Source organism: Oncorhynchus kisutch, linkage group LG15, assembly GCF_002021735.2.
Source record: "Oncorhynchus kisutch isolate 150728-3 linkage group LG15, Okis_V2, whole genome shotgun sequence".
Lineage (NCBI taxonomy): Eukaryota > Metazoa > Chordata > Actinopteri > Salmoniformes > Salmonidae > Oncorhynchus > Oncorhynchus kisutch.
In genome coordinates, this window is record NC_034188.2 from 1,273,537 (window position 1) to 1,298,525 (window position 24,989).

Sequence of the window (24,989 nt, forward strand, 5' to 3'; positions counted from 1 at the left end):
CTCCCTGTATATAGCCATGTTATTACCTGGTACTCCCTGTTTATAGCCATGTTACTACCTGATACTCCCTGTATATAGCCATGTTATTACCTGCTACTTCCTGTTTATAGCCTCATTATTGTTTTCATTGTCTTTCTTTTTTTTAATTTAGCAAATATGTGTCTTACTTTTTAACTTCACCGTTGGTTAAGGGCTCGTAAGTCAGCATTTCATGGTAAAGTCTACCCCTGCTGTATTTGGCACGTGGAAAATAACATTTGATTTGATGATCTGAAATGTTGGTTACAGAGCGAAATAAGAGAGAAATAAGTATATTTAATTTTTAGAGTTTTATTCTGAAAGTATAACTTTACTATATACATGGATCTACAACTGTTTTTTTAAAAGTATAACTTCACTATGTACATGGATCTATTGCAGTAAATTGCCAAAGCAAATAATGCTTTTCAATTTTGCATGTATGCATTTGGCCTGCGTCAATCTCCCATATTAAACCATATATATACACATATACCACATATATATCCCAGTTAAACTTCACAATAATGTATTATTAATTTATACCAGCATTGTACATTCACATACATCATCCTTCATTAATCCCTCATTTAGAGCACTACATCATCCTTCATTAATCCCTCATTTAGAGCACTACATCATCCTTCATTAATCCCTCATTTAGAGAACTACATCATCCTTCATTAATCCCTCATTTGGAGCACTACATCATCCTTCATTAATCCCTCATTTAGAGCACTACATCATCCTTCATTAATCCCTCATTTAGAGCACTACATCATCCTTCATTAATCCCTCATTTAGAGCACTACATCATCCTTCATTAATCCCTCATTTAGAGAACTACATCATCCTTCATTAATCCCTCATTTAGAGCACTACATCATCCTTCATTAATCCCTCATTTAGAGCACTACATCATCCTTCATTAATCCCTCATTTAGAGTACTACATCATCCTTCATTAATCCCTCATTTAGAGAACTACATCATCCTTCATTAATCCCTCATTTAGAGAACTACATCATCCTTCATTAATCCCTCATTTAGAGTACTACATCATCCTTCATTAATCCCTCATTTAGAGTACTACATCATCCTTCATTAATCCCTAATTTAGAGAACTACATCATCCTTCATTAATCCCTCATTTAGAGTACTACATCATCCTTCATTAATCCCTCATTTAGAGTACTACATCATCCTTCATTAATCCCTAATTTAGAGAACTACATCATCCTTCATTAATCCCTCATTTAGAGTACTACATCATCCTTCATTAATCCCTCATTTAGAGCACTACATCATCCTTCATTAATCCCTCATTTAGAGTACTACATCATTGGAGTATAATTTCTGTTACCACTTCATTTTACATAATCAAATCATACAGAACAAAACAAAACATACTTATAATCCTAAAATCGAATCTAAAATGCACATATTTATATATGATTACATCGACAACATACAGAATAAATATGTAACAACTGTTCCTCAACATGTTTGAGAGACACATTGGATGGTGGCCTGAGGTGGGTGGGTCCAGTATCTGATCTGAGTGTCGTCATTGGTCAACAGAGGATGGAGGGAGAGAATGGGGAGGGGAGCTGGATGGAAGAGAGGATAGAGGGACAGAGGGAAGGGTCCTCCTCACAACATACTGGTCTTCACCCTCTCAAAGATCTGTCGGACCTTCACAGCCGGGACGCAGCCTTCCCTCACGATACTAATCGTGCCTGGAGGAGGAGGAAACACAATAGTGACTGAGTGATCCCTGACACACAATGAATCATAGGGTGGGACGAGGGTTGCAATGTCCCGGTAACTTTCCCAGGTTTTCCAGAAATCCTGGTCAGAGGATTCTTTGAAATCCAGGAATCTTTCAACCTGTATTTCTGGAAAGCCTGGGAATTTGGGGAAAGTTTCCAGAATGTTCCATCCCAAGACAGGACAACACAACCTAAGAGGTTAGTAATTAGTTATTGTAGTGTGCTTCTGTTCTGTAACATCATACCTTCATCTATCTTGAGGCAGTTCACCACTGTTGAGGCTACGATCTCGTTGGAATCCCCGTCACACAGAACCCCCTGGATCTTATGGCCCAGCCGACTAGGATACACATAGAGACAGACAGTGTCAGAGTAGGTTCAGGTTCAGGTTTAGGTTTAGGTTAGGTTTAGATTGGCCCAGCCGACCAGGATACACGTAGAGATAGACAGTGTCAAAGTAGGTTCAGGTTCAGGTTAGGTTTACACCTTGTATATTGACTCTGTACCGGTACCCCCTGTATATAGCCTCCACATTGACTCTGTACCGTAATACCCTGTAAATAGTCTCCACATTGACTCTGTACTGTAATACCCAGTATATAGCCTCCACATTGACTCAGTACCGTAATACCCTGTATATAGCCTCCACATTGACTCTGTACCGTAATACCCTGTATATAGCCTCCACATTGACTCTGTACCGTAATACCCTGTATATAGCCTCCACATTGACTCTGTACCGGTACCCCCTGTATATAGCCTCCACATTGACTCTGTACCGTAATACCCTGTATATAGTCTCCACATTGACTCAGTACTGTAATACCCTGTATATAGCCTCCACATTGACTCTGTACCGGTACCCAAACTATATATAACCTGTTGTATTCAGCATTTCACTGTAAGGTCTACTACACCTGTTGTATTCAGCATTTCACTGTGAGGTCTACTACACCTGTTGTATTCAGCATTTCACTGTAAGGTCTACTACACCTGTTGTATTCAGCATTTCACTGTAAGGTCTACTACACCTGTTGTATTCAGCATTTCACTGTAAGGCCTACTACACCTGTTGTATGCAGCATTTCACTGTAAGGTCTACTACACCTGTTGTATTCAGCATTTCACTGTAAGGTCTACTACACCTGTTGTATTCAGCATTTCACTGTGAGGTCTACTACACCTGTTGTATTCAGCATTTCACTGTAAGGTCTACTACACCTGTTGTATTCAGCATTTCACTGTAAGGTCTACTACACCTGTGTATTTGGCGCATGTGACAAATATCATTTGATTTGATTTGATTTTGTTTGTACAAATGATTCCACACTAGATCAGCTAGATGCAGGCAATAGTGTGAAAGGCGGTATTGAATGTGTCACTGTCTGTCACCTTGATTACAAGACCTGTGCACCTGCGTTGTAAAAGTTCATTCGTAGGCTAGGTTGTAGCAACCTCATGATGGGTAGAGGGACAATTAGAGTATCATGTAGTAGCCTAAACCAATCACTGTTACATTGAACTGGGTGAATGGAATAATGAATTCCAGTCATTCAATATGCTGTAATAGAATTAACGCCATGCTCTTAGAAAAATAATCGTCCTCACTATTCTTAAACGGCACCTACCACCAATGGAAACTATTCATCATGACCCTACAGCCAGCTGATTAACACAGATATATTAGTAGAACTGGATATTTACACAGCAGGCTGACTGATATGAAACCAGTCTGACAGGAAATATCAGACCAGTTTACAATACAACCAGCAATCCAAGATATAAAATACTTCAGTACTGACATCACTTTCAGTATCACGATCAGCATGAAGGGAGCATAGCTGTTCAAACTATCTGATGAAGGCAGCATAGCATACCAACAGGCTTAAGTGCTTAAGTATAGGTGAGTACAGGGTACAGGTGGGTACAGGTGAGTACAGGTGAGTACAGGCGAGTACAGGTGGGTACAGGTGGGTACAGGTGAGTACAGGTGAGTACAGGTGGGTACAGGTGAGTACAGGTGAGTACAGGTGGGTACAGGTGGGTAGAGGTGAGAACAGGCGGGTACAGGTGGGTACAGGTGGGTAGAGGTGAGAAAAGGCGAGTACAGGTGGGTACAGGTGAGAACAGGCGAGTACAGGTGGGTACAGGTGGGCACAGGTGAGAACAGGCGAGTACAGGCGGGTACAGGTGAGAACAGGTGAGTACAGGTGAGTACAGGTGGGTACAGGTGAGAACAGGCGAGTACAGGCGGGTACAGGTGAGAACAGGTGAGTACAGGTGAGTACAGGTGGGTACAGGTGAGAACAGGCGAGTACAGGTGGGTAGAGGTGAGAACAGGTGAGTAAAGGTGGGTACAGGTGGGTACAGGTGACAACAGGCGAGTACAGGTGGGTACAGGTGGGTACAGGTGAGTACAGGTGAGTACAGGTGGGTACAGCTGAGAACAGGCGAGTACAGGTGGGTACAGGTGAGAACAGGTGAGTACAGGTGAGTACAGGTGGGTACAGGTGAGAACAGGCGAGTACAGGTGGGTAGAGGTGAGAACAGGTGAGTACAGGTGAGTACAGGTGGGTACAGGTGAGAACAGGCGAGTACAGGTGGGTAGAGGTGAGAACAGGCGAGTACAGGTGGGTAGAGGTGGGTACTGTTGGGCACAGGTGAGAACAGGCGAGTACAGGTGGGTAGAGGTGAGAACAGGCGAGTACAGGTGGGTAGAGGTGGGTACTGGTGGGTACAGGTGAGTGTTATGATAGGACTTTACCTGATGACCATGTCGTGGTGCGTGCTGTCGGGTTCTCCACTGGGATTGGCTGAGGTGATGGCAAGTGGTCCAGTGATGTCACACAGGTGTCCTGTGACGGTGTGGTCAGGGACTCGGATCATGATGCTATCATTGGTCCCCACGCGGTCGTAGGCCGGACCCACACCTGGACAACATAGGTAAACAATTAGAACATCAATCGAATGATCGCTCACAATATAGAATAAAGAAACCAAATAATATGTTGTTTCAATAAGTTGAAGTCAGGCATGCTGTTATCAAACCATTTCTGAGAGTATCCCTAACTCTAATCCAATGTAACCCGGCAGGGTAGCCTAGTGGTTAGAGCGTTGGACTAGTAACCTGAAGGTTGCAAGTTCAAACCCCTGAGCTGACAAGGTACAAATCTGTCATTCTGCATCTGAACAGGCAGTTAACCCACTGTTCCTAGGCCGTCATTGAAAATAAGAATTTGTTCTTAACTGACTTGCTTAGTTAAATAAGGTTTTGAAGCCACCCTCCTCCTCCCCTCTCCTCCCCCTCCTCACCCCTTACCCAGTCTGAGTAGCCAGTCTCCCTTGCTGACGATGCAGCTGATCCCTCCAGGGTAGACGTTCCTCATGAATTCCCAGAGTAGAGAGCTGAATGGGGGCTTGGCTGCCACCAGCTGCTCCACACTAGAGATACAGATACAGATGGGCTTCTCTGCTGGACGGTCCTTAATGTTGTAGATGTTCTCGATGGCCTGAGGGTTCTTGCAGGATGCGGCCAGGGCGTAGACCGTATCGGTGGGGATTCCACAGACCCCCCCGTCGTCCAGCAGTCTGGAGATCTTCAGAAGACCGCTGGTCAGTCTGGAGTCTGCCACGGGACAAGGCAGAGCAGCGGAGGACTTCTGCTGCTGATTCACATCCTGAGACACAACAACACAGGGAGAGAGACACACGATATGGAACACAATAGAAAAGGAATGAACTGGATTGGAGAAAAGTAGAATAAAATGTCATGAAACACATGAACCCACTCCATTCTACTTGTCAGCTCATCCAGTGGAAAGCAACAGAATGGAATAGTGCCTTGTTCTCACCTTAACCAGTGGAGGCCCCATGGGCATCACACTCTGACGGAAGGTACAGTTGACCAGTGATGCCAGTGTTCCATATAGACAGATGACAGAGAACACAGCTAGCATGGCAACTACAAGAACAACGCCAGAAATGTGTTAGAACAGTAACACAGCTGACATCTAGATTGCAAAATAATGTGTACATTTTACAGTTACTGTTTGAGCAGCAACCGTATTGATGGATACCACATAACACTGTCTGAATCACAAACCCAACACTTCAACCACTCCATAAAGGGCAGATGGCCAAGTGTTGGTTTTGGGTTTCAGCCTTACTGTATATCACAATAGGTTGGTGGAACCTTCATTGGGGAGAAATGAGGCCTTGTCATTAGGCTTGTTCTATTGACTGGAACAGAATCAGTGGAATGGTAGCAAATACATCAAACACATCGTTTCAAGGTGGTTGATGCCATTCCATTTGCTCCGTTCTGGCCATTATTATGAGCCGTTCTCCCCCCGTTTATGTAGAATGTGAGTCCTGTCAGTGTAGGGAGGTGAAAAGCAGGTCACTTACTCTCCAGCTGGTAGGGGAGCTGTTGCAGAGTGGACAGGAGGAAACACACCAGAACAATCTCCATGACCACAGTCAGAGACAAGAGGACCAGGTTACCATATGCAGCTGGAGGGGACATGGAGAGGGTTAGGACCAGGTTACCATGGAGAAGGTTAGGACCAGGTTACCATGGAGAGGGTTAGGACAAGGTTACCATGGAGAGGGTTAGGACCAGGTTACCATGGAGAGGGTTAGGACCAGGTTACCATGGAGAGGGTTAGGACCAGGTTACCATGGAGAGGGTTAGGACCAGGTTACCATGGAGAGGGTTAGGACCAGGTTACCATGGAGAGGGTTAGGACCAGGTTACCATGGAGAGGTTTAGGAGCAGGTTACCATGGAGAGGGTTAGGACCAGGTTACCATGGAGTGGACACTACTTTAGACCAGTGCCCTATTCCCTATATAGGGCACTACTATAGACCAGTGCCCTATTCCCTATATAGTGCAGTACTATAGACCAGGGCCTATTCTCTATATAGTGCACTACTATAGACCAGTGCCCTATTCCCTATATAGTGCACTACTTTAGACCAGGACCTATTCCCTATATAGTGCACTACTATAGACCAGTGCCCTATTCCCTATATAGTGCACTACTTTAGACCAGGACCTATTCCCTATATAGTGCACTACTTTAGACCAGGACCTATTCCCTATATAGTGCACTACTATAGACCAGTGCCCTATTCCCTATATAGTGCACTACTTTAGACCAGGACCTATTCCCTATATAGTGCACTACTTTAGACCAGGGCCCTATTCCCTATATAGTGCACTACTTTAGACCAGGACCTATTCTCTATATAGTGTACTACTTTAGACCAGGGCCTATTCTCTATATAGTGTACTACGATAGACCAGGGCCTATTCCCTATATAGTTGTACTACTTTAGACCAGGACCTATTCCCTATATAGTTGTACTACTTTAGACCAGGACCTATTCCCTATATAGTTGTACTACTTTAGACCAGGACCTATTCCCTATATAGTGCACTACTTTAGACCAGGGCCTATTCCCTATATAGTGCACTACTTTAGACCAGGACCTATTCCCTATATAGTTGTACTACTTTAGACCAGGACCTATTCCCTATATAGTTGTACTACTTTAGACCAGGACCTATTCCCTATATAGTGCACTACTTTAGACCAGGGCCTATTCCCTATATAGTGCACTACTTTAGACCAGGACCTATTCCCTATATAGTTGTACTACTTTAGACCAGGGCCCTATTCTCTATATAGTGCACTACTATAGACCAGGGCCCTATTCTCTATATAGTGCACTACTTTAGACCAGGGCCCTATTCTCTATATAGTGCACTACTATAGACCAGGGCCTATGGGGCTGTGTAGGGAATAGAATGACATTAGGGAAAACCCCTTCTCTCCCTCTGTATTGCAGCAGGAGAAGAGGTAGATATAGGTGATTTCATGGAAAGACTGACCGATGAGCATGAGGAAAGCGTTGATGACCAGGAAAGCGATGGCTCCAGCTGTAAACCCATAGGATCCTACTGGAGAGATCTGCAGCAAGGGGCCTGAGAAAAGAACACAGAGATGTTTTACTGAAACAGGCAACAGAGCATGGAGACAGCAACAACAACAACATCAACAACCACATCAACAACATCAACAACAACATCAACAACACGAACAACAACATTAACAACAAGCACATCAACAGCAACAACAATAAGATCAACAACAGCAACAACATCAATAAAATTAACAACAACAACAACATCAACCACATCAACAACATCAACAACAACAACAACAACAGCAACAGCAACAACTAAAATAACATTAACAACAACATCAACAACATCAATATCAACAACAACATCAACAACAACAACAGGGTACGAGGTAATAACATGGCTATATATACAGGGTATCAGATAATAACATGGCTATATATACGGGGTATCAGATAATAACATGGCTATATATACAGGGTATCAGATAATAACATGGCTATATATACAGGGTATCAGATAATAACATGGCTATATATACAGGGTATCAGATAATAACATGGCTATATATACAGGGTATCAAATAATAACATGGCTATATATACGGGGTATCAGATAATAACATGGCTATATATACAGGGTATCAGATAATAACATGGCTATATATACAGGGTATCAGATAATAACATGGCTATATATACAGGGTATCAGATAATAACATGGCTATATATACAGGGTATCAGATAATAACATGGCTATATATACAAGGTATCAGATAATAACATGGCTATATATACGGGGTATCAAATAATAACATGGCTATATATACGGGGTATCAGATAATAACATGGCTATATATACATGGTATCAGATAATAACATGGCTATATATACAGGGTATCAGATAATAACATGGCTATATATACAAGGTATCAGATAATAACATGGCTATATATACGGGGTATCAGATAATAACCTGGCTATATATACAGAGTATCAGATAATAACATGGCTGTATATACAGGGCATCGGGTAATAACATGGCTGTATATACAGGGTAGAAGAGGTAGAAGCGTTTCAGGGTCCTGTTGGTTGCAGACTTGGTACATTGGTACTGCTTACCAATGTACATTCTATGGCTTGGTTGGCTGGAGTCTGAATTTTTATGGGGCTTTTCCTAGTTATGCAAAAAGTTAACTCCAGTTAGGATTGGTTAGTGTTAGCTTGAAGTCATCCACATACCTGCGAAGCGATACCATGTCCAGGTGGCCCAGACAGACAGGTAGAAGGATGGGATGACGGAGCCAAACCTCTGTCCTCCTCTGACCTGCAGCCTGCTGACGAACCCCTGTACCACCGCTCCAGATACCAGAACCCAGGGAACACTCAGTCGCAGGAAGGACACGCTCTGACTGGATGAGGCCGCGTGGAGCGCCGAGAGAGCGGCCACGCCATTGGTCAGGTAGAACAGAGCGTCAGGGATCTGATTGGTCGGGGAGGATGCTGATGATGATGAAGGCAGCGCCCCCTGGAGTTTCCACGGGGAGCGAAAGCAGGACAGGAAGGAGTGTAGACGGTCGGAGGAGATGGGCTGAGGACCCACCGGGATCAGACTCTTCTCAGCGATGGAGTTGATCAGGCGGCAAAATGTCCCGTAGAGCGAAACGGAGGTGAACAGGGAACAGGACACCCCGAAGAACACATAGTACCCATGGAGGGGGATCTGGGGGACCGTGGATACGGACAGCAGCAGGAACAGAGCATTATGGGTAACCTCCAGGGTGTCATTACTCAGACTGACAACTAGGAGGAGGAGCGCCACCGCCACGAAGAACCAATCACCAACCATCGCCTGTCTCCCAGTAGCCACCTCTCTCTCCGGCTCCGACACGATCACAGCCGACAACACAAACTCCTCCCACGCCTTGGTAAGCCAGTAGGTGGCATGCAGGCCGGCCTTGGTGACCAGGTAGCCATCTTGCCGCAGGTGAGCGTAGTAGCTAGAGAGGAGTTGAGCAGCAGAGATGATGGAGACCCACACAGCACCCAGGGAGAAGGACGTGCCGTATCCAAAGCTGTAGAACAACATGATGAAGGGAGACACCGTGTCACAGAAGAAGAAGAGCGCCTGAGGTTCAGCGTACTTGGTGTTCTTCTTCTTCTCCTGCCCCAGGCTCTGGGCGCTGGCCGCAGGGCTGTTGGTCCCCAGCAGGAGCACGTTGAACAGGGGCGTGCCGAACCCCTTGAGGACATAGCGCTGCGCCAGACCTTTCACCAACAGGGCGGCGCTGCCGTACACGGCGAAAAGGAGGATGAGGAGTTCTAGAATGCCAGAGACGACCAGTGGCCAGGCCGAGGACACGCCCACCGCCACAGCCTCAAACAGCAGGGTCAGCGTGATGGCACCAAACACAAAGGGCATGATGACGTTTACCGTGGCAGAGCAGAAGGCCAATAGGAAGGATAGAAGGATGTAGGGGACCAATCCCGCGATGGCAGACTGGGGGATGAGCAGGAGAGACAGCCAATCAGGACTCTGCGAGGTGCTGTTCCAGAGTTCAGCCGACACTGATAGGTTGGTCGTGAGGGTAGTGAGCGGGGTCGTGTTACTCATCAGGTCATGTGACATGGTCAGGTTAGTTGTGATTGGTTGGGATGCACCCAGGAAGATGCGTGTGGCACCATAGCTGCCCCAGAGAGCTGCATAGCCAATGAAGGCGGTGCCACTCAGGTGGTCGTATTTACGGAACGACAGGAGGCCGGCAATCAGCTGACACACTCCACCTATCAGGATGAGATGAACACCTGCAACACAACACAATGATGATGAACAACACCTGCAACACAACACAATGATGATGAACAACACCTGAAACACAACACAGTGATGATGAACAACACCTGAAACACAACACAATGATGATGAACAACACCTGAAACACAACACAATGATGTTGAACAACACCTGAAACACAACACAGTGATGATGAACAACACCTGAAACACAACACAATGATGATGAACAACACCTGAAACACAACACAGTGATGTTGAACAACCACCTGAAACACAACACAATGATGATGAACAACACCTGAAACACAACACAATGATGATGAACAACACCTGAAACACAACACAATGATGATGAACAACCACACAACACATCAAGAATAGGGAAAAGAGTAGGGTTAGTCATTGTGAACAGGGAAAAGAGTAGGGTTAGTCATTGTGAACAGGCAAAAGAGTAGGGTTAGTCATTGTGAACAGGGAAAAGAGTAGGGTTAGTCATTGTGAACAGGGAAAAGAGTAGGGTTAGTCATTGTGAAAGTCATTGTGAAAGCGATCGTGATGGATGGATTGATTAGCGTACCTGCCAGAATGTTCTCCACCCCCTCGGCAGATACTCCGGTTCTAGCTGTGTTGAAGTTCTGCAGTAGAACCAGGAACGCACTGATCCCATTGGCCAACATACCCAACACCCCCGGCTCCCCATAGAAACTGGCGGGAAAACCATCCAGGGTTGCCATGGCGCAGTGGTTTAGCTACAGCTGTAAAACAGAGAAGATCCTAATATCATGTCAACATGAGAGAGACAACTGGAAAATAAAGAAAGAGTGAGAGAGACGGCTGAATGATAAAAATAGACGTTATTCACTAGGCCTTTATTCCAGCCTTAGGTCAAATGTTTAACCACAAGGTTGTAGACTGAGCCCCCCTTGACTCCCTCTTTCCTATGAGGAACCTGGTCAAAGGTAGTGCACTACAGTATATAGGGAGGAGGGGGCCATTTAGGATGCAGACTAGCTGGTGTGTTTGGCTTGTCTGTCTGTCAACACGCTCCTCCAACCCAGGGCTGAGACTAGCTAAGCCTTCCTCTAGCTATACACTTAAACCTAATATTTGCTCTTTTATATATCCTGTGGAATGGAAGTAAAGTATAAATGTGTTTCTGGTATAAATGTGTTTTGGATAATAAACCTGAAGATATATTTGGAGAGCTGATGATATCACCGAGCCAGGCCATCATGAAGGATAAATGTTTTGTTGACTGGAGAGATGACACATCCTCGACAGACAGACAGACAGACAGACAGACAGACAGAGGATAGACAGTAGGTGGGCATTAGAGAGACAGACAGACAATCAGACAGGCAGGCAGAGGATAGACAGTAGGTGGGCATTAGAGAGACAGACAGACAATCAGACAGGCAGGCAGAGGATAGACAGTAGGGGGGCATTAGAGAGACAGACAGACAATCAGACAGGCAGGCAGAGGATAGACAGTAGGTGGGCATTAGAGAGACAGACAGACAATCAGACAGGCAGGCAGAGGATAGACAGTAGGGGGGCATTAGAGAGACAGACAGACAATCAGACAGGCAGGCAGAGGATAGACAGTAGGGGGGCATTAGAGAGACAGACAGACAATCAGACAGGCAGGCAGACAGACAGAGGATAGACAGTAGGGGGGCATTAGAGAGACAGACAGACAGACAGACAGACAGACAGACAGACAGACAGACAGACAGACAGACAGACAGACAGACAGACAGACAGACAGACAGACAGACAGACAGACAGACAGACAGACAGACAGACAGACAGATAGATAGAGGATAGACAGTAGGGTGGCATTAGAGAGACAGATAGACAATCATTAGACAGACAGACAGACAATCATTAGACAGACAGACAGACAGAGACAGATATTCTTCATGTTAACTGATCCTATCTCAGCAGTCCTAGTCTGACAGACTTCCTGGATACGAAGCAGGCAAGATTTATCTCAATACTTCATGTTATTTATCAGTGAACATAAAGATCACAGCTCCCTCTAGATGGAACACAGCAAACTACACTTATTATGAGAAAACATTTAGGAATTATAACAGAATATCTGTTAGACTGTCATACTGTATATCTGTTAGACTGTCATACTGTATATCTGTTAGACTGTCATACTGTATATCTGTTAGACTGTCATACTGTATATCTGTTAGACTGTCATACTGTATATCTGTTAGACTGTCATACTGTATATCTGTTAGACTGTCATACTGTATATCTGTTAAACTGTCATACTGTATATCTGTTAGACTGTCATACTGTATATCTGTTAGACTGTCATACTGTATATCTGTTAGACTGTCATACTGTATATCTGTTAAACTGTCATACTGTATATCTGTTAGACTGTCATACTGTATATCTGTTAGACTGTCATACTGTATATCTGTTAGACTGTCATACTGTATATCTGTTAGACTGTCATACTGTATATCTGTTAGACTGTCATACTGTATATCTGATAAACTGTCATACTGTATATCTGTTAGACTGTCATACTGTATATCTGTTAGACTGTCATACTGTATATCTGTTAGACTGTCATACTGTATATCTGTTAGACTGTCATACTGTATATCTGTTAGACTGTCATACTGTATATCTGTTAAACTGTCATACTGTATATCTGTTAGACTGTCATACTGTATATCTGTTAAACTGTCATACTGTATATCTGTTAGACTGTCATACTGTATATCTGTTAGACTGTCATACTGTATATCTGTTAGACTGTCATACTGTATATCTGTAACCTGTCATACTGTATATCTGTTAGACTGTCATACTGTATATCTGTTAAACTGTCATACTGTATATCTGTAACCTGTCATACTGTATATCTGTTAGACTGTCATACTGTATATCTGTTAGACTGTCATACTGTATATCTGTTAGACTGTCATACTGTATATCTGTTAGACTGTCATACTGTATATCTGTTAGACTGTCATACTGTATATCTGTTAGACTGTCATACTGTATATCTGTTAGACTGTCATACTGTATATCTGTTAGACTGTCATACTGTATATCTGTTAGACTGTCATACTGTATATCTGTTAGACTGTCAAACATCAAGTATATTATTAAGTTGAGGACTGTTTTAGTTTAGTAGAGGTCTTCTACTAATATCAGACCTCTCTCTTTCTCTCTCTCACTTTCTCTCACTCTCTCTCACTCACACTCGCTCTCACTCTCCACTCTCCACTCTCCACTCTCCACTCTCCACTCTCCACTTTCCACTCTACACTCTCCACTCTCCACTCTACACTCTCCACTCTCCACTCTCCACTCTGCACTCTGCACTCTGCACTCTGCACTCTGCACTCTCACTCTACACCCTCCACTCTGCTCTCCTGTCCTCATCTCTCTCTCTCACCATTTTACCATTTCTCCACTGAGTCCCTGCTAACTTGTCAGACAACTTCTCCACGGTGCTAAAAGCTGTTTTTAACTTTCTTTAACATTCATATTTACATCAAATACATGTTATTTCTAATGGTGCCATGAATGTTTTAATATAATATATTGTTTGATCTGAAACTAGCCTATACAGTGCATTTACAGAGGGAACAGATGGACAGATTATTCAGTGACAAGTAAGACAGAGTTTTTACCTGGCGGTGGTTAAGATGGTGATACTGATGATTGTCAGGCTGAGAGAGAGAAGAGGTGATGCTGGGACGGAGAGAGAGAGAGAAAGGCTGTTAATCTGATGCTCTGGAGGAATGTTGATGTTTATCACCAGAAATATCCTGTCTTCAGGGTGGGAGGAGTTTCTGGAGTTCCCCTGGTCCCACCCTTGAGTGGTGACATCATACCTTACCTAAGAAGTCAATTACTTCCTTCTGATGATGATGATGAGGAGGAAAAATCTCAGCTTGTGATTGGATTAGAGGTGGTGTTTTGGAAGTTCCTGCCCCTCTCCCTGTTGTCTATCAGTTCAGACCTTTTGTCCATTCTGCAGTATATAAGACAGGCAGAGCTCACCTGAGAGACAACCTGCATCCTCCCTACCTACGCTACATCATCCACCCATCCATCGATCCCACGCTGACAAAGAAGAGAGAGGAGAAACAGAGAGAAGAGATCAAAAACAGACAGACAGACAGACAACCAAGGAAGAGTTGAACAACAGAGAGAGTGAAGACAGACAGACAGACAGACAGACAGACAGACAGACAGACAGACAGACAGACAGACAGACAGACAGACAGACAGACAGACAGACAACCAAGGAAGAGTTGAACAACAGAGAGAGTGAAGACAGACAGACAGACATGCTCTCCAAAGTACAGGTAAGACTCAGTCATGTGGTCAATATGGTCACCAGGCATAACCTACAGTATATGAGACTTATATTAAGTTATTTAGTTTGAAATGTATAGGTCTCTTTCTGTTCAACTGCCTCATTGTGTTAGAGACCTAGAAACCTGTCTGTACATTAGTAGAGGTTAGAGGTTAGAGACCTAGAAACCTGTCAGTACATTAGTAGAGATTAGAGGTTAGAGACCTAGAAACCTGTCTGTACATTAGTAGAGATTAGAGGTTAGAGACCTAGAAACCTGTCAGTATATTAGTAGAAGTTAGAGGTTAGAGGTTAGAGGTTAGAGACCTAGAAACCTGTCTGTACATTAGTAGAAGTTAGGGGTTAGAGACCTAGAAACCTGTCAGTACATTAGTAGAGGTTAGAGGTTAGAGACCTAGAAACCTGTCAGTACATTAGTAGAAGTTAGGGGTTAGATAACTAGAAACCTGTCTGTACATTAGTAGAGGTTAGAGGTTAGAGGTTAGAGACCTAGAAACCTGTCAGTACATTAGTAGAGGTTAGAGGTTAGAGACCTAGAAACCTGTCAGTACATTAGTAGAAGTTAGGGGTTAGATAACTAGAAACCTGTCTGTACATTAGTAGAGGTTAGAGGTTAGAGGTTAGAGACCTAGAAACCTGTCAGTACATTAATAGAAGTTAGGGGTTAGATAACTAGAAACCTGTCAGTACATTAGTAGAGGTTAGAGGTTAGAGACCTAGAAACCTGTCTGTGGCATGTTGAGCTTTAACCATGTTGTGCTGCTACCATTTTATGCTGCTACTATGTTGTGTTGCCACCGTGTTGTGCTGTTACAATGTTTTTCTGATACCATGTTGCTCTGCTACCATGTCTTGCTGTTGTGCTGCTACCATGTTGTGCTGTTGTGCTTGTACAATGTTGTGCTGCCATGTTGTGCTGTTACAATGTTGTGCTGATACCATGTTGTAATTCTACCATGTTGTGCTGCTACCATGTTGTGTTGCTTCCATGTTGTGCTGCTACCATGTTGTGCAGCTACCATGTTATGTTGTGTTGCTTCCATGTTGTGCTGCTACCATGTTGTGCTGCTACCATGTTATGTTGTGTTGCTTCCATGTTGTGCTGCTACCATGTTGTGTTGCTTCCATGTTGTGCTGCTACCATGTGGTAATGCTACTATGTTGTGTTGCTACCATGTTGTGTTGCTTCCATGGTGTTGTACTACCATGGTGTGTTGCTACCATGTGGTGATGCTACTATGTTGTGTTGCTACCATGTTGTGTTGCTTCCATGTTGCATTTATACCATGTTGCTCTGCTACCATGTTGTGGTCCTACCATGTTGTTCTGCTACCATGTTGTTCTGCTGCCATGTTGTGTTGCTACCATGTTGATCTGCTGCCATGTTGAGCTGCTGCCATGTTGTTCTGCTACCATGTTGTGTTGCTACCATGTTGTGTTGCTACCATGTTGTACTGCTACCATGTGAAACTTCTACTATGTTGTGGTTCTACCATGTTGTGCTGCTACCATGTTGTTTTGCTACCATGTTGTGTTGCTACCATGTTGCAATGCTACCATGTGAAACATCTACCATGTTGTGGTTCTACCATGTTGTGCTGCTACCATGTTGGGTTGCTACCATGTTGTGTTGCTAGTATTGTAACCCTCTGGCTCAGTATCTGGCATAGTATTGTTACCCTCTGGCTCAGTATCTGGCATAGTATTGTTACCCTCTGGCTCAGTATCTGGCATAGTATTGTTACCCTCTGGCTCAGTATCTGGCATAGTATTGAGCCTTAGTAACCAAGGAAGAGAGCCTACATCAATGTTTCATGTTTTGATTCACACTGTGAACCTGTCATTCAGTAACTCATATGCAACAGTAAGCTGTAAGCTGTGGTTTGATTTCTGTCTGTGTTTCTCAGAGATCCTTCAGACCTGCGTCTGTTACGCTGAGACGACTCCACCAGTCAGCCCTGGATGGTCAGTAACAGCTCAGCTTGATCTCTCTCTCTCTCTCTCTCTCTCTCTCTCTCTCTCTCTCTCTCTCTCTCTCTCTCTCTCTCTCTCTCTCTCTCTCTCTCTCTCTCTCTCTCTCTCTCTCTCTCTCTCTCCCTCTCCCTCTCTCTCTCTCTCTCTCTCTCTCTCTCTCTCTCTCTCTCTCTCTCAATTTAACACATTAAGCTACTTCTGTGCTCAGTGTTTTTCTGACAGTATATATAGTATATATATAGAGGCTGTTGGTCGGCTCTATACTAACATAGAACTAGGCTATCGTAGACCTTCCTAGATACAGGCTGTGTTGGTTCTATACCAACCTCTCCTCTTGTCTCAGTTCAGACATCAGTAAACTGAGCTTGGAACATACTGGGGAGGTTTAAAACATTCCTGACTTCTTTCCTCGTCTCTCTTCTTCTCCCCTCTCCTCTTCAACCCCTCTCCTATCCTCTCCACCGCTCCTCCTCCTCTCGTCGTCCTCCTCCTCTCCTCCTCCTCTCGTCCTCCTCCTCCTCCTCCTCTCCTCCTCTCCTCCTCCTCCTCCTCCTTCTCCCCTCTTCAACCCCTCTCCTGCTCCTCCTCCTCCTCCTCTCCTCCTCCTCCTCCTCTCCTCTCCTCCTCTTCTCTCCTCCTCTCCTCCTCTCCTCCTCCTCCTCCTCCCCCTCTCCTTCTCCTCCTCCATATCCTCCTCTCCTCCTCCTCCTCTCCTCCTCCTCTCCTCTCATCCTCTTCTCTCCTGCTCCTCCTCCTCCTCCTCTCCTCCTCCTTCTCTCCTCTCCTCCTCTTCTCTCCTCCTCTCCTCCTCCTCTCCCTCTCCTTCTCCTCCTCCATATCCTCCTCTCCTCCTCCTCCTCTCCTCCTCCTCTCCTCTCATCCTCTTCTCTCCTCCTCCTCTCCTCTCATCCTCTTCTCTCCTCCCCCTCTCCTTCTCCTCCTCTCATCCTCTTCTCTCCTCCTCCTCTCCTCCTCCTTTCCTCCTCCTCTCCTCCTCCTCCTCCTCCTCCTCCTCCCCTCTCCTGCTCCTCTCCTCCTCCTTCTCCTCCTCCTCCTCCTCCTCTCCTCCTCTCCTCCTCCTCCTCCTCCCCTCTCCTCCTCCCATCTCCTCCTCTCCTCCTCCTCCTCCCCCTCTCCTCCTCCCATCTCCTCCTCTCCTCCTCCTCCTCCTCTCCTCCTCCTCCTCCTCCTCTCCTCTTCTCCTCCTTCTCCTCCTCCTCCTCCTCCCCTCTCCTCCTCCTCCTTCACCCCTCCAGTGGTAGATCATCCAGCCTCAGAGGACAGTGTGACAGTCAGTTTTGGCAGGTTCATCCAGGGTGTCCAGCCCCACCAGCTGACCCCCACCGTGCTCCACCGCAGTAAGAGGATGGTCCTAGACTCCATCGGAGTGGGACTACTGGGCAGCACCACACATGTCTTCCAGCTGGCCCTGCAACACTGTCAGGTGAGAGAACAGAAGACAACTTTATTGTCCATTGGTTAGAATGTTTAATGTTACTGTCTATCCTCTGTCTGTCTGTATGCCTGTCAGATTGTCTGTCTGTCTCTCTAATGCCCCCTACTGTCTATCCTCTGTCTGTCTGTCTGTCTGCCTCTGATTGTCTGTCTGTCTCTCTAACGCCCCCCTACTGTCTATCCTCTGTCTGTCTAACGCCCCCCTACTGTCTCTGCAGCACATGTACGGTCCTGATGACATCAGCAGTGTGTACGGACGCAGAGGAACCAGACTCTCCCCAACCCTGGCTGCCTTCGTCAACGGAGTGGCTGTGAGTAGATATATTTACACTAGATCTGAACAGACACACGTTGAATAGATATATTTACACTAGATCTGAACAGACACATGTTGAGTAGATATATTTACACTAGATCTGAACAGACACACGTTGAGTAGATATACTAGCATGCGCCGCCCACCGGAGGATCTGTCATTTTCAGCCCTCTATTTCCTGTGTTTGAGGGGTGCAAAATCCACTTGTCACTTAAAACCTCTTAAATGTGAAGTACCCAAATTTGGGGACTGTATTTGAATGTTTTTATTAAATTCAATCTGGTATGAGAACGGTAGCCCCTCTCTGCAGAAGCAAGGTGTCTGCGGAAAGCTGAGTATCTTGGCTATTGATCAATGCCGCCAAATATCTGGTATGACTTACTACCATATATGGGCATACGAATTTATAAGAACAGAATGAGCCGATGACCTTATTTCAAGATGGCTGCTACCTACATTCCGGTTAGCGTTGTGAAGCATAAAGGAAATAAACACGTAATACACCGGAAGCCGGGACTCCACAGATCATGAGGATGTCTTATTTGTCTGCCTGTGACCTTCCGTTATTGATCACCAGCCCCGAGATTCAAAATGTTCATTTTACAAGTTTTCACCAAACAGCAAACATCTTCCAAGGTAAGCTTCCATTTGTTCTGTGTTTGAGCTGTAGCTACATGGGGGGAACACATCTAGCCTATTGCCATCTGATGATGTATGACTTAACGGGAACATCGAATGTCCCCCTAGTGACTATCTGTGCACATCAAAAATATGATGTTGCCTGCTTACCAAGATTGAACTCTTTGGCCTGAATGTCACGTCTGGAGGAAACCTGGCACCATCTTTACGGTGAAGCATGGTGGTGGCAGCATCATGCTGTGGGGATGTTTTTCATCGGCAGAGGCTGAGAGACTAGTCAGGATCGAGGCAAAGATAAAGGGAGCGAAGTACAGAGATCCGTGATGAAAACCTGATCCAGAGTGCTCAAGACCTCAAACTGGGGCAATGGTTCATCTTCCAACAGGACAATGACCCTAATCACACAGTCAAGACAATGCAGGAGTGGCTTTGGGACAAGTCCTTGAGTGGACCAGCAAGAGCCCGGACTTGAACCCAATGAACCATCTCTGGAGAGACCTGAAAATAGATGTGCAGCGATGCTCCCCATCCAACCTGACAGAGCTTGAGAGAATATGCAGAGAGGAATGGGAGAAACTCCCCAAATACAGGTGTAGCATCATACCCAAGAAGACTCAAGGCTGTAATCGCTTCCAGAGGTTCTTCAACAAAGTACTAAGTAAAAGGTCTGAATACTTATGTAAATGGGATATTTCAGTATTTTTTTAATAAATTCTGCCTGTTTTTGATTTGTCATTATGGGGTATTGTGATGTCTTAATGGGGTATTGTGATGTCATTATGGGGTATTGTGTTGTCATTATGGGGTATTGTGATGTCTTAATGGGGTATTGTGATGTCAGTAAGGGGTATTGTGTTGTCATTATGGGGTATTGTGATGTCATTATGGGGTGTTGTGATGTCATTATGGGGTATTGTGATGTCATTATGGGGTATTGGGATGTCATTATGGGGTATTGTGATGTCATTATGGGGTGTTGTGATGTCATTATGGGGTTTTGTGATGTCATTATTGGGTTTTGGGATGTCATTATGGGGTATTGGGATGTCATTATGGGGTATTGTGATGTCATTATGGGGTGTTGTGATGTCATTATGGGGTATTGTGTGTAGATTGATGAGAGTGAAAAAACGATTTAATCCATTTTAGAATAAGGCTGCAACGTAACAAAATGTGGAAAAAGGTCAAGGGGCCTGAATACTTTCCAAATGCACTGTATTACAATACAACACAGTGAGTAGATATATTTACACTAGATCTGATCAGACACATGTTGAGTAGATATATTTACACTAGATCTGAACAGACACACGTTGAGTAGATATATTTACACTAGATCTGAACAGACACACAGTGAGTAGATATATTTACACTAGATATGAACAGACACACAGTGAGTAGATATATTTACACTAGATCTGAACAGACACATGTTGAGTAGATATATTTATGTGGAAAAAGGTCAAGGGGCCTGAATACTTACGCAAATGAGGCACATCTAATTTTCTTCATTTTAACACAAAATATAAATGATCATATCTGAAACAATGAGTATATAGGTCAGGTTGAACATTAACCATAAGGGTACAGTGCTCTAATGCCATGGCAGTACTTCAGCCAGACGGTAAGGATGGTGATAATGCACACAGCAGCCAGCCATGAAAACCCTGGCCTCACCTCACCTCTCCAGGGTTTCCCTGCTCTGTCTGAGCGTTAGAGACAGACAGACACAGACGGCAGAGAGGTAAAAATATCAGAGAGCTGACAGGCAGATCGTCATCTTGTCATGGTAAGATCATTGAGCTCCACCCTTGGCAGAGCTCAGAACTAAAACAGAACTTGAACAGAGATTAGAGGCCTGATGTCCAAAACAAGCTGGATATGTCAATAGGGTGGAGTCCAGCAGAGTGGACTGGCTGAAGTACATGCTGAGGGGAAGTCCTTGTTGTTAAAACAATCTACCCTCTGTGCCCAATAACATGCTTAACTTAGAGTCTCTCTCTGTGGGATACATAAAGAGATATTCATGACACAGTCACTACACAGGCACTCTGACAGACCTGCTACCGTTATTATATTCCTGGGTCTCTACAGTCACTACACAGTCACTCTGACAGACCTGCTACCGTTATTATATTCCTGGGTCTCCCCAGTCACTACACAGTCACTCTGACAGACCTGCTACCGTTACTATATTCCTGGGTCACTACACAGTCACTCTGACAGACCTGCTACTGTTATTATATTCCCGGGTCTCTACAGTCACGACACAGTCACTCTGACGGACCTGCTACTGTTATTATATTCCTGGGTCTCTACAGTCACTACACAGTCACTCTGACAGACCTGCTACCGTTATTATATTCCTGGGTCTCTACAGTCACTACACAGTCACTCTGCCAGTTATTACACCAGATAACTCTCTGACTGTTTACTGTCTGGTGTGGTTAACCAGCTGTCTTCCTTGGATTAGTGATGACACATTTACCATCAACCACTGTGTTAATAACAGGTGTCTTTATTCTGTGTTTGTTCTCCAGGCTAACTGTGTTTGTTGTGTGTCTGTTCTCCAGGCTAACTGTGTCTGTTGTCCAGGCTAACTGTGTTTGTTATTCAGGCTAACTGTGTCTGTTGTCCAGGCTAACTGTGTTTGTTATTCAGGCTAACTGTGTTTGTTGTGTGTCTGTTCTCCAGGCTAACTGTGTTTGTTATTCAGGCTAACTGTGTTTGTTGTGTGTCTGTTCTCCAGGCTAACTGTGTTTGTTATTCAGGCTAACTGTGTTTGTTGTGTGTCTGTTCTCCAGGCCCACTCCATGGACTTTGATGACACCTGGCACCCTGCCACTCACCCGTCAGGGGCAGTCCTTCCTGCCCTGCTGGCGGTCAGCGATATGCTGCCCAGTAACAGCAAGCCTAGTGGGCGGGACTTCCTGCTTGCGTTCAATGTGGGTATAGAGATCCAGGGACGACTGATGAGATTCTCCAACGAGGCTCACAACATCCCCAAGAGGTAAGGACTCTGACCCCTGACCCCTAACCTAACCCTGACACTAACCCACCACATCCCCAAGAGGTAAGGACTCTGACCCCTGACCCCTAAACCTAACCCCGACACTAACCCACAACATCCCCAAGAGGTGAGATCGGTAACATAAGAACCTTGGAGTGTACACTTCAGAGACCAGAGGAAGGTAACATCAGAACCTTGGAGTGTACACTTTAGAGACAGGGGGAAGGTAACAACAGAACCTTGGAGTGTACACTTCAGAGACCAGAGGAAAGTTACATCAGAACCTTGGAGTGTACACTTTAGAGACAGGAGGAAGGTAACATCAGAACCTTGTTGAGTGTTGTGCTTCCTTAACAACTGACCCCCCCCCCACCACCACCCCCCTTCTCCCACCAGGTTCCACCCCCCTACTGTTGTTCTTCCTTAACATCTGCCCCCCCCCCCCCCCCCCCTCCAGGTTCCACCCCCCTACTGTTGTGCTTCCTTAACAACTGCCCCCCCCCTCTCCCTCCAGGTTCCACCCCCCTACTGTTGTTCTTCCTTAACATCTGACCTCTCTCTCCCTCCACCCCCCTCTCCCTCCAGGTTCCACCCCCCTACTGTTGTGGGTACTCTGGGTAGTGCAGCAGCCTGTGCCCGCCTCCTCTCTCTGGAACACTCCCAGTGTAGCCACGCCCTGGCCATCGCTGCCAGCCTATCAGGAGCCCCCATGGCTAACGCCGCCACCCAGTCCAAACCCCTCCACATCGGCAACGCAGCGAGGCTGGGGCTTGAGGCGGCTCTACTGGCCTCTAGAGGTCTGGAGGCCTCACCCAGGGTCCTGGATGACACCGCCGGGGTCGCAGGGTTCAGCGCCTTCTACGAGGACTACGCCCCACAACCTTTGGCCTCCCCAGAGGAAGAGGGGTTGCAGTTCCTCCTAGAGAACCAGGATATAGGGTTTAAGAGGTTCCCGGCCCACCTGGGGATGCACTGGGTGGCCGACGCTGCTGCCGCCGTACACAAACTGCTGCTGGGGGAGCAGGGGTCAGGGGGGAGTGGTCAGGGGTCAGGGGTCGTAGGTCAGGTCCAGGAAATCCTGCTCAGGGTTCCCCGCTCCAAGTACATTGATCGTCCGTTCCCGGAGTCGGAGCATGAGGCCAGACACTCCTTCCAGTTCAACGCCTGCTCTGCCCTGCTGGATGGAGAGGTCACCGTGGACTCATTCTCCCAGGAAGCACTGCAGCGCCCCGACCTCTACTCCCTGCTGGGGCGTGTCCACGTCGAGCATCCCCATGACAACCCCGCTAACTTTGACCGCATGTACGGCGAGGTGCAGGTGACGCTGGTGGGCGGGGACGTCCTGAACGGACGCTGTGATACTTTTTATGGTCACTGGCGTAACCCTTTGACCAATGAGAGCCTGAGGAAGAAGTTCCGTAGCAACGCTGGGGCGGTCCTTCCCAGAGAGAAGGTGGAGGGTCTGATAGAGGCAGTAGAGGGACTAGACCGACTGGAGGACTGCTGTCCTCTGCTGGAGCAGCTACAGTGATCACACACAGAGCTACAGGGGTCACACACAGAGCTACAGGGATCACACACAGAGCTACAGGGGTCACACACAGAGCTACAGGGGTCACACACAGAGCTACAGGGAACATACACAGAGCTACAGGGGTCACACACAGAGCTACAGGGGTCACACACAGAGCTACAGGGATCACACACAGAGCTACAGGGATCATACACAGAGCTACATGGGTCACACACAGAGCTACAGGCATGACACACATCACGTCACAGTACTCCTGACCAGTTGTTGTTTCTGCCTTTTACAATATCATGTTAACACTTTACATTGTGAGCTGAGTTACAATGAAGAATCTAGTTCCAATGTGAGGGAAGAGACAAGTAAATTATTTAAAGAATCAAACATCAATGAAGTTAAAATGAAGAATCTACTTCTAATGTGAGGGAAGAGGGAGAGTCTATAGGTGATTCACTTTAGCTGTACATTAAATTATATGAACAATCAAAACTAAATGATTAAGTACAGTATATTTTGTTGTATCCGTTTATATGACCCCGATTAGGGTCCCTGTGTTTCCTTGACAACATATCTCTACAGTCCTGAGTGGATGTTGACAATAACAACAATTCATTTGAAGGATGGACGTGTATGTACATATGATTTTATTATGAAGTTTATTTTCTATTTTGTTGAACAGTCTTGTATTCTACCAAACATGTATATTATGATTCTATACTTGAATCTTCATTAAATAATTATATTCAACTAATTACAGCCTTGATCTGTTTATCCTTCTCATTTACCTCACTGAATCAGAAGAACAGAAGCTAACAATAACATGGGAATGTTACCTGACAAAAACAACACATAGATACTATATATATATATATAAATATTCATGCATAGATACTATATAAATATATATACAATAATAACACATAGATACTATATATATATACATACAATAATAACACACATATATACATACCCAATATTAACACATAGATACTATATATATAAATATTAACGCATAGATACTATATAAATATATATACAATAATAACACATAGATACTATATAAATATATATACAATATTAACACATAGATACTATATAAATATATATACAATAATAACACATAGATACTATATAAATATATATACAATAATAACACATAGATACTATATAAATATATATACAATAATAAC

The 24,989-nt window shown here is 45.0% G+C and overlaps 2 protein-coding genes across 3 annotated transcripts; one reads left to right on the plus strand and one right to left on the minus strand.

The window, feature by feature from the left end:
* Positions 1-314: 314 nt before the first annotated feature.
* LOC109885899 (uncharacterized) lies at positions 315-14,287 on the minus strand. 2 transcript variants are annotated; one of them, XM_031789459.1, is made up of 10 exons: positions 14,186-14,287; positions 11,092-11,269; positions 8,961-10,523; positions 7,687-7,779; positions 6,197-6,301; positions 5,641-5,750; positions 5,109-5,466; positions 4,554-4,719; positions 2,035-2,129; positions 315-1,756 (listed from the first exon to the last, which is right to left on the minus strand). In XM_031789459.1, exons 2-10 carry the CDS (start codon positions 11,246-11,248, stop codon positions 1,671-1,673), a joined length of 2,733 nt encoding a protein of 910 aa, XP_031645319.1. In that variant the 5' UTR covers positions 11,249-11,269; positions 14,186-14,287; the 3' UTR covers positions 315-1,670. The 2 variants fall into 2 exon arrangements, with proteins under 2 accessions (XP_031645319.1, XP_031645320.1); XM_031789460.1 differs by lacking the exon at positions 6,197-6,301.
* A 430-nt stretch (positions 14,288-14,717) lies between these two features.
* Positions 14,718-24,550, plus strand: irg1l (immunoresponsive gene 1, like). Its single transcript, XM_031789461.1, has 6 exons — positions 14,718-14,866; positions 16,785-16,842; positions 18,108-18,295; positions 18,525-18,617; positions 22,066-22,271; positions 22,857-24,550. Exons 1-6 carry the CDS (start codon positions 14,849-14,851, stop codon positions 23,800-23,802), a joined length of 1,509 nt encoding a protein of 502 aa, XP_031645321.1. The 5' UTR covers positions 14,718-14,848; the 3' UTR covers positions 23,803-24,550.
* Positions 24,551-24,989: the final 439 nt, after the last annotated feature.